Below are 9,990 nucleotides of genomic sequence, written 5' to 3'. Positions count from 1 at the left end.
GAAGGGGGGTGCTAATGGCAAAGCAGCTAAGGAAAGAGTTCTGTGAGTTGTGTTTGTGTTGTTTGTTGTGTTTGTTGGTCTAAATGCAGCTGGTCATTAGCCTCCACCCAAGGAGCTCTTTAAAAACAATGGATGTCCAGGCTTCCTACAGATCAACAAAATTAGAATTTCTACAGATGGAACAGGGGCATTGTGTTTTGTTTTTTGGGTTTTTTTTTTTTTTTAATTCTTTAGGTGATTAGGCAGAAGAAGATTCCATATTCCTGATTAGCTTAGTAATTGATAGTTACCTTGAAACACAAGCTTGTTTTAGGGGTGGTACCCCAATCCTCTGGACACCTGGGTTCAGGAGTTGTTGTGGGCTCTGGTGGGCGAGTTACTCCTTCTGCCCAGTGCTTGCACACAAACTTTGCTTTTTCATCACATTTCAAGACATCCCATAAGCCCCCTGCAATCCCAGTCTTCATGGCAACACAGCCTGCCTGTCGCCCTGCATCAAATACAGAAGTAGAATTCATTCACAGGTGCTTGCGGGAGGCCCACGCTCACGGAAGACAGTACAAACCTGCGTGTCAAAGGATGTGGTACAATCTGCACATGATGAGAAAATGCAGAGGAGGGCACCTGGAACATTCAACAACTGGTTTGAGCTACTTTGAGCCATTATTTGGCTTTTATTTGTGTGGTCTATGTCCACATCTGAATTATGATTTCAAATATAGAGGGGTGGTTTGATACCATTTTGTATTTCTAACATCTGCCAGGGTGCCCCACCATAGACATTTAATTATACAATATGTTTAGTATGATCAAATTCATCATAATGGCAAAAATAATGGTTTATTGTTTTAGTCCTTCTTTCCTTCCTTTATTCTTTCTTTTCAAATTTTTAAGATTATTTTTTTCCCTGGGGTCATGTAGGTCTCCCAAGACCCATGTTCTTCCCAGACTTCATAATGAGACACGCCTGAGCTGGAGATTTTAGGTAAGTTACTCAAGCACTCTGAACTTGCTTCCTCATCTTAAAATGTAAATATCAAGACCTGCTTAATAGAGTTTGATATATGCTAGCTTTAATAAATAAAGAAGTACATAAAATAAAAATGAGGAATATAGGTTATCATTCTGTTTGTCAGTCATGATTATTTCCAAACAATAATTAACTAAGATAGAGCTGTTAAAATATCAGCTGCTAAAATGAGGTAATTTTTTTTTTTTTTTTTATTACCAGTCTGTTAAGGGACATTAAGTGCCTAGTAGTCGGTCTCCAAGTTCTGGGGAGGTACATCTTTTCCAGAAAATTTTCTCTGAAATCCCTGATTTCCTGACATTCTTAGAGTTTTCTCTGATTCCTATGACAGTCCCCTTCCCTTGACAGAACTAAATCAAAACCTGACAACTCTGGGACTGATGACCTCTGAGGCTGCAGGGGTCCACTGGCTCCCAGAATCAGTTCAGCTGACCAGATGCTCAGTGCCTCCTGAAGTTGTACACTCAGTCAAAGAGGACAGCCTTCCTTAAGAGGAAACCAACATCCTCCATCAAGGATATACCATAACTATGGTTGCAATTGACTTGTGGCTCCAGTTTGATCCATTTTTACTGCCTAAGGACATTCCAGGGTTAACCTCTCAGAATCCTACTGCTCAATGAGCAACACAGGCAAAGATAAGCAGTTTCATATAGAGAATAAGACTTAGCACTCCTATCAAGATTTGAGAAAGAAAAAAAAAGTATGCAGTCAGCTCTTAATATACTATACAGTTATTTTTAAAAATGAACTGAAAACTTACTATTTTTCAGAAAGTTCAATAATTTAATAATTAATAATTACACTGCAGATTATTTATCTATTTTCTTTATTAAAAGCTGATCATTAAGGCCAATTAAAATGACTCCTGAAGATTAGGATGTATTAGGCCATGTAGTAAATCCATACACTTGAGCTATTACTCCTTTTTTAGTGTTTAATCCAGGCACAATGAAATATTTGCTCTAAAGGATGTTGAATTGTCTGTGTTGTCACATTGAATAATGTCGTATGCTAGTGATATCATTGTATAAAGAAGACAAAAAATCTTTCAGAGTCGATTTCGGAAACTACTTAACAATCTCTTACTAGGGAAGGCAAATCAAAATTTATAGGAGGCAGAGTGGCACAAGTGCTAATTTCACAGATTTGGGAATTACACAGATTTACTCTAAATCCATGCCCAGAAGCTTTCAGGTCACATAAATTTTCTGAGTCCCAGTTTCCACCCCTTTTAAATGAAAATACCTAAACTTACCTTGCAACGTTCTTATATGGATAAAGTGAATTTCAAGGCAAATAAAAGACTAACCACGATGGCACATACAAGATATTGAAACAATGAGTTCCACATAAGCACTATCCTTTGCTTCCCACCTTAACCACACTAATATTTCTATTTCGGTTGCACTGAAAAGTTTTATATCTATTTAGTATAGTTTTAAATTTTCAAAAATAAGTTAACCATTCAGAACACTTATGGTTATTTAGGATTTTGTAAATATTTTTCAAGTAGAACAGTACCAGATAACCTAGCAATTTTCTCTTCCTTTTTTCCTTAGAACACTACAAACTCATTGGGAAATTTAAAAGAAAAAAAAAAAGGAAACTAAAAATCTTACTAAAAGCACAATTAATTTACATAGTCTATTTGGAAAGGTACGGTAAGGATACTAGGCTTTGCTCAATGGATTCACAGGGTGAAACCCTCAGTCAAAGCAGGGTACCTACCAGGCATATCTGAATTCCAGTGGGTGAACCGAACCTCTTCCTCAATTGTCCACTGAAAGGTCCCTTTGTTTTGTATATCTGAAAGTCCTGTCCAGAAATATTTTTCAGGCCTCAATCCAACCAAACTGGTCAGGAACGCTTGCTCATATCTCCAAAAAAAAAAAATTAACATTCAACTCAATTTTTAAAACATTCATGTAAATTTTTTAAATTATCCACATAAAAAGTATCTCAGTTCTATGTTTGACCTATGATGGTAATTCAAACATAGTGCATTATATTTATATGTTATTTAAATTATACAATTTTCACTAAGAAAATGTGAGCTTATGAAGGTGAAATACCATATAGCCAAGTGAATAAAATCATTCAAATATACTCAAACTATTTCTCTCTAGTCTTCACTAGCTTTTCTGCCCCCTCCCAAATTTAAGAGAATTTGAAAACACAAACGAGAAAACTACAGCATTTTAAAACACATTATTTAAAAAATCAGTCCACTTTTCAAATAGGCCGAATGTGCTACACAATTTTTGATTAAGCAAGCTGAGGACAGTAACATTATCAGGATAATACAAATGGAATAATCTGTAAGGATATTCCCCGATTTTGTTCAGGTATCTCAGCTCGGAAACAGAAAATTATCAAGAAATACAGAGAGAGAAGCAGAGATTCAATCTCTGGAAGGAACTGGGAGCAGAATCATGAATTCCAACACTTTCTCTCCCTCTGGATTCTCATCTATGTATTCGGCATAATCTGGTAACAATACAAGTCAGTTGGCAAGGCAACCAAAGTTTGTCTTAATTGACAAATATAAAACAATGCAGGCAGCAACATAGGTAAAAATCTCTCTTTGGAGAAAAGCAAAAGCGCAGCCAGTTTCTAGGAGCAAAGAAAGCCAGAGATGACTCCAAAGACAGCAGAAAGGGAGTGCAGACAGACCTAACAATCATAGAACTTATTTGACCATAGTCTGAATATTTTTATTCTCTAAACAGAACAACCCCTCAACATTGAAAGTTCCAAACTCAATCTAGTTTCCTTGAATGTCTAAGAACTAAATTTAACCACAGAATGAGTGGCTCGTGAGTATACATATTATAGAAAACGGATAAGAAAAACAAATGCAAAATCTTGTACATAGTATTCCAATAGACCAAAAGATTGATGCAGACCAGAACATGTTCCCATGGACTTAAACAGGAACAGTTCACCTCCCTTCTTAAAAGATAGAAAGTATCTATGTTCTGATTTTCAGATGATAGCATTATAACAGGTGCTACGATGAATTAAACATTTAACTGTACATGAAAGCAGGATGTGGGTTAAAATACAGTTCTTTTATAAAGACTGTGCAAATGTTATGACATCTGTCATTTTTACTGAAGGATTTTTAATATCAATAATATCTCCTACATGGATCCTTGAAAGGCCAATAAATATAATCTATTGTATTAAAACTCAACAATTTTTACCTCATTACTTTAAATGAAATGGATTTTTAAAATTTTTTCTGTGCCTAATCCAGGACTTTGCAAAGAATAGGTGAAGAATATATAAATAAATATTAAAGATAGACGGGACCCTACAGATCGAAAGTTACATAAAACCCTCTATATATCCATGTGATTTTTCCTGATCTATCAATCTATTAACTTAGCAAAGAAAAGAAAAGAATGGAAGAATGGAAAGACGGAATAAATTGCTCAGTAAATCTCTCTGCCCTCTTTTTTGGTGGAGGGAGTGGTAAACATAGAAAGTAGGATTTTGAACTCAAAAATTTTACTTATTTTTCCTCCTTTAAAAAATTTTCACATATAGTAGATCAGAAAAAGTTAAATCCATAAACTACAATTACTAGATTATTAGTAAACTTTTCTGAATATTGCTTTAAAGTACTAAAATTGTTTGCAATAAAGCATCCAGATAAGGATTTTATTTTTAATGCTTCTACCTTTACAAACCACACCTCAAGATTACACATAACTTTCTCAAAAATTTAAAGCAGGCTGGCACTTAGGCTTTTCTGAAACCCTTTCACTATTTGATATATTTTAAAATAAAATTAAAATAGTTACGTACTTGTCTTCAACAGTCGTTAAGTAAGCATTCTCATCTTTGCAGGTTTGGTTTGCTTCTGTAAATGTTGAAAGTGTGTGTCCAATCAAATAGCAGTAAAAGCCATGTCTTTTCCAGCCCTATAAATGTTATCAAGCAATGTGTATTTATTTAAAAAATACTATTTTAATAATTCCATCACAAAACACAAATTGATAAGCAATAGAAATGCCTAAAGAACACAAATCTAAAGAATTTGAAATGCAATGAAAATTATACATATAAATGAATTTTTAGAAGGTGGTTACAGCGCAGTGTTGTAACATCAAGGCCAAGGGTTTGGATTGCTGTCCCAGCCAGCGGCCAAAAAATTTTAAAAATTTTAATAAAGAAAGCTATGTCATCTGGTCACAGGAGAGCACTCATCAAACTTCTGGCAACAGGATTTGGTGTGTTTTTTCTCCTATGCTTCAAATGTACAGAAATGCTAGGTAAGAACATTACAGTCAATGAAAAATCCACATTATAGTTTCAGAGATAAAGGGGAAATCTCCACATACCAAATATAAATGAAATACTAAAAGTAGAATGGAAATTATTGTTGCCCAGGAATGCATCAAATCTAGATTAAGGTCCAAAGGGCTGAGATATTACTGTCCCTACAGAATACAATATTTGGCCTCAGCTCAGCTAAAGCAGGAAGATGGAACTGAGGTCCTTGCATAAGGACGATACCACTAAGGGTAGCCCCTCTGCGGGAGAGCTAGAAAACTACCCACAGAATGAAGAAATGATGGGGGTTCTGGGGACCAGAAAAAAAGGTCAACTCTGTACCACAGATGTGTGCCAGTTCCAACTTTACACTACCCACACTGTAAGAGAATCCATGGCCCCAAAATTAAAGTAATACTCAGCCTACAAAAGAGGAATCCCTTGGGCACTAAAAGAAGTAGAATGCGAAACCACACAAAAAATATTTCCACAAACTAGGTCATGTGAAACTAGCTTTGCCTCTGTCAATTTGAAGAAAGCTGTGTAGCTTTTCTGGGCTGGAGTTCCCAGAGTGCAAAAAGTAGGAGAGAAATTTTGATAATCACTAAGATCCTTCACATCTCTAACATTCTATAATTTTTTTTTTCAGCTATCTGCTCTATTTTTCTTTATGGCTTATTTGTACAGTACAAAATTATATTTCATGAATTCTCAGCCTTCTGGTGTTTATTTTAAGATTTGTTACCACACCATAACATTCTTGGAAAGAAAGTGAGTTTCTAGTTCATTCAAGAGAAGTGAGAAAGGACAAAAGAGGAAGATGAGCAACTCAGAAGTCCGACAGGAAGATGACACCATAACCCCTACACTGTTGTTGTTTCTTTATGTTTTTAAAAATTATTTTACAGAAGCAATTGACTTCATCCTTAAAGAATTATAAGCCATGCAGGGAGGTGTTACTGTCGCACAGGTGAGGTTGGAGCACAACAGGCTTGCGTGACTTTATTCTGTTTGACTGAGTTACTGTCGGCACCAGACGGAGTCTAGATTTCCTGCCTCTCATTGCAGTGATCTATGGAGAAGAATCCCCAACAGAGGCACATCAGAAATATTACCAATGGGGAAAAATAACTAAGGCTAGTTTGCTACCAGCAACTTGAGATTATCTACTGGAAATGTTCTCAACAACCATAGGATCATAGACTACCAACACCTGGATGGCACCTTCTCCCATCACCTGCCTTCATCTCATTACCCTCTCCAGGCTCCCTTTGGCATCTCATTTTGTTCCCTGTTTTCTCTCTTTCGATTCCCATGACATTCTAAAAGGAGCTACTGACCATGTGTAACCCCATAGTAACTGTGGAGAATTCCCAAAGAAAACTTTAGGTAGAGCAGTAATAGCAAACACTAGTAATAAACCACTGAATGTTTAGACAGTTGAAACATTTGGCTATGACAATAACAAACCACTTTCACATACAAAAATAAGGCCAACTGTATCCCATAGTATTTGCTGATCTTAAATCATCATGTACATTCTATACTCACTTTCCGGCAGCCCGTTTGTACTTCCACTGTTCCTGGACCTTGGATTTGTGATTTCATCTTGCAGATATAGTCAAGGGACCGCTCACATGCCCGATCTGCCCAGTACCCATCCTGCAGAGAGCACAGATTTTGAAAAAAATTATTATCAGTTATTTGACTTTGATGCTATGTTCTTGTAATTATGTCTCAGAGAAGAAAAACTAAGATTCAAGGTTATTAAAAGAAAATGGCACTACAGAAAGGACAGGGAAATTGATGTTTTACCTATAAACAGTAAACTTGACTCTGACTACAAATATGTAAAAAGAGATAAAAGCCCCAATGTGATTTTATATCTCAGATGTCAAAGCCACTGTTTAGAGGAATCTAGAGAGAAACTAAAAACACTTTTAAGTCCCTAAGTGATGGTGATCACAGGAAGTCTGTATGCAGCCCTATGGCCAACCTCCTCAGTCAGATCTGTCTTCAGGTGAACCAGGTTCATTTAAACCATCCAGAAAAAACTCCCTCACCCAGCACACCAAATTTGGAAACAAACCTGAAACCACAGTCATCTTTCCAATAGAAATATCTATTGATGAGTGGACTCCCAGATCTGTGTCTCAACTTTTCATTTTGTTTCAGATTCTACCCTCTCCCTGTTCCTTAGAGATTTCACATTGGAATGACCTCTCCTCTCCTTCCCTTAACTACTGACATCTGAAAAAAAAATGTTTTCTGTATTGTTGCCTTTAATTCCTGATCTCTTACTTGGTCTCAACCCACTGGAATCTGGTACTCAACACTTCAGCCACAGTTACATTTATAAACTCAAATTTGGTCCTGCCACTCCCAAGATAATACATGTTTCTTGAACCTCAGGACTCATGCTCCTGCCCACCCTTCTACCTCTAGTTCCACGCTTCCAGCCATATTGTCCTCCCAGCTCCTTGCAAGCCTGACGATCTCTGATTTCTTCTGCCTGCTCTTTGGATAGTTAACACCTACTCTTTTCTTAAGCTTTCAATAAATCATGTTAATCATGATTTAAAAAAAACCACAATGACAAAAATAGTGGCTAAAACGTATTACCCAATAAATTTAGGCCAAGAATTGTGCACAATATATTCATTAACTGATTTAATCCTCATACCCACAAGTGAGCTGGGCACAATTATTACCCCCATTTTGCAAATGAGGGAATTTGTCAAGCAGCAAAACCCAGCTTCTTAACCACCATGTTCATCATCTATTAACAGAAGATAATTTGGTAATATTCATCAATTGCTAAGGTCAACTTAAAACACAGAAGCAATCATTTCACATGACACCTCCATGTAACACCAAAAAACAAATGTAGCTCTCCAAATACATATTTCATGCTGTGGAACCCAGAATAGATCTAACTAGGTCTGCATCTACTTAGAGAGAACAGTTGAAGGTAGAAACAAACTTCTGACTTGCTCAATGAAGCCATTTATATGTCATAAATATATGGCACCATTTAGAACACAGCATAGGAACAATGCGAATATTAGTTGCTGGTTAATTTCATCCTTGAACCAAAAGTTTCTGTTCTTTGCCTGTGTGATCCTCTTGAAAATTTGACTTTGCTAGACAGTTGAGAGAGACTCAAGAAACTGAATCAGAATTTTGGTTCAACTTTGATTTATGTCAATTTACCTAGAATAGAAACAATCTGAACAAACATGTGTAACAAGTGGGACAGAAGGAAACATCCCCTGTGACTTTTAGTTAATTAAACGTAATTAAAGTCACCTCACCTTGCCTTTCATCACAACACAGTCCTCCTGCCTGTTGTTTTCATGGCTCGGTTCTCCACGAAGCCATTTGGTAAAGGTTACAGGGGTCCCATCACTCCACTCAAAGTACATTTGAATCTTGATGTCATTTAAGCCAATCCACAACTCATCATCTGGCTCTAAACAGGAAGAAAATCTCAAAAGTAGTATATGCAAAAGCTGCTTTCCAAACCAAAGGAGGGTATCAGGAAAGAAAGGTGCTCGCTTCAGCAACAGGTCTCTCCTCTTTTGATATTGCGACTATCATAAGAGAGAGTCTTTCTGAGTGTTAATCTGACCTACACGCTGTAGACTTAAATGTCAACTACATTTTCTGTTGTCAATTTCAGGTTGTGTAATCTATTCTTTACACGCCACTGCATTCTTCAGTTGCAGAGTTACAAATTGTATCTCCTGGGAGTTGTGAAAACTAAATTGAGGTAGGTCTATTAATACCCTCTATCTGGTGAAGCTACTTTTTTGTTAAAAACTAATTTACTATGCCAACTGCACTCATATTGTTGGAAATATAGCATATTTATACAAATCTATTTGACTACTATTAAATCTTACAAATGCTTTAAGATAACAAAAAATTAAAATCTTCTATTTTACTGACTGTTGTTATCAAATACATTCTAAGTGCTTCTGTTAAGGTTCAATCACTGTATTCAGAGTGAAAATGATCTGTACAGGGAGAGAAATATAAACTGAGAAGTTGGGCTGGCTCCTGACATTGGCACTTATTTATTAGTCTATAAATATAAATGAATCTGTAATCATTTTCACCATGAAATTGTCAGCAAAACTCAAATAATGCAAGCTTTTTTCTTTTGGTGGCTGGCCAGTAAGGGGATCCAAACCCTTGACCTTGGTGTTAACAGCACCATGCTCTAACCAAATGAGCTAACAGGCCAGCCCAGCAAAACTCAAATAAAAATTATACTAAGACCAAAACAACCAATATAGATTTAAAATGTGATCATTTTGTTTTGGAATACTATGGAGAATATTATTGATATTAGAATTAGATATCAGCACCATGCTCTAACCAAATGAGCTAACAGGCCAGCCCAGCAAAACTCAAATAAAAATTAGACTAAGACCAAAACAACCAATATAGATTTAAAATGTGATCATTTTGTTTTGAAATACTATGGAGAATATTATTGATATTAGAATTAGATATTCTTGGGCTGGCCCGGTGGCGCACTGCGCTAGTGCGCCGCTTGGGAAGCACGGCGGCGCTCCTGTCGAGGGTTCGGATCCCACATACAGACCGGTTCCCGCTCACTGGCTGAGCGAGGTGCGGGAGCAACACCGAGGGTTGCGATCCATTGCCGG

General features: G+C 36.6%; 1 protein-coding gene across 1 annotated transcript in view; it reads right to left on the bottom strand.

Annotated features, from left to right (window-relative positions):
* Nucleotides 1-266: 266 nt before the first annotated feature.
* The window catches only part of MRC1 (mannose receptor, C type 1), a 43,554-nt gene continuing 33,830 nt past the window's right edge, over nucleotides 267-9,990 (bottom strand). Inside the window, exons 10-14 of the mRNA XM_008584437.1 lie at nucleotides 8,629-8,786; nucleotides 6,866-6,976; nucleotides 4,847-4,962; nucleotides 2,762-2,910; nucleotides 267-490 (exon numbers count right to left, since the gene is read on the bottom strand). Coding sequence (XP_008582659.1) covers nucleotides 273-490; nucleotides 2,762-2,910; nucleotides 4,847-4,962; nucleotides 6,866-6,976; nucleotides 8,629-8,786 — 752 coding nt within the window. The 3' untranslated portion in view covers nucleotides 267-272. The remainder of the gene's footprint in view (nucleotides 491-2,761; nucleotides 2,911-4,846; nucleotides 4,963-6,865; nucleotides 6,977-8,628; nucleotides 8,787-9,990) is intronic.

Source organism: Galeopterus variegatus, unplaced genomic scaffold, assembly GCF_000696425.1.
Source record: "Galeopterus variegatus unplaced genomic scaffold, G_variegatus-3.0.2 Scaffold3260, whole genome shotgun sequence".
In the NCBI taxonomy this organism is placed as follows: Eukaryota; Metazoa; Chordata; class Mammalia; order Dermoptera; family Cynocephalidae; genus Galeopterus; species Galeopterus variegatus.
Note: the sequence above shows the minus strand (reverse complement) of the source record. Positions and strands in the feature narration are given on the sequence as shown.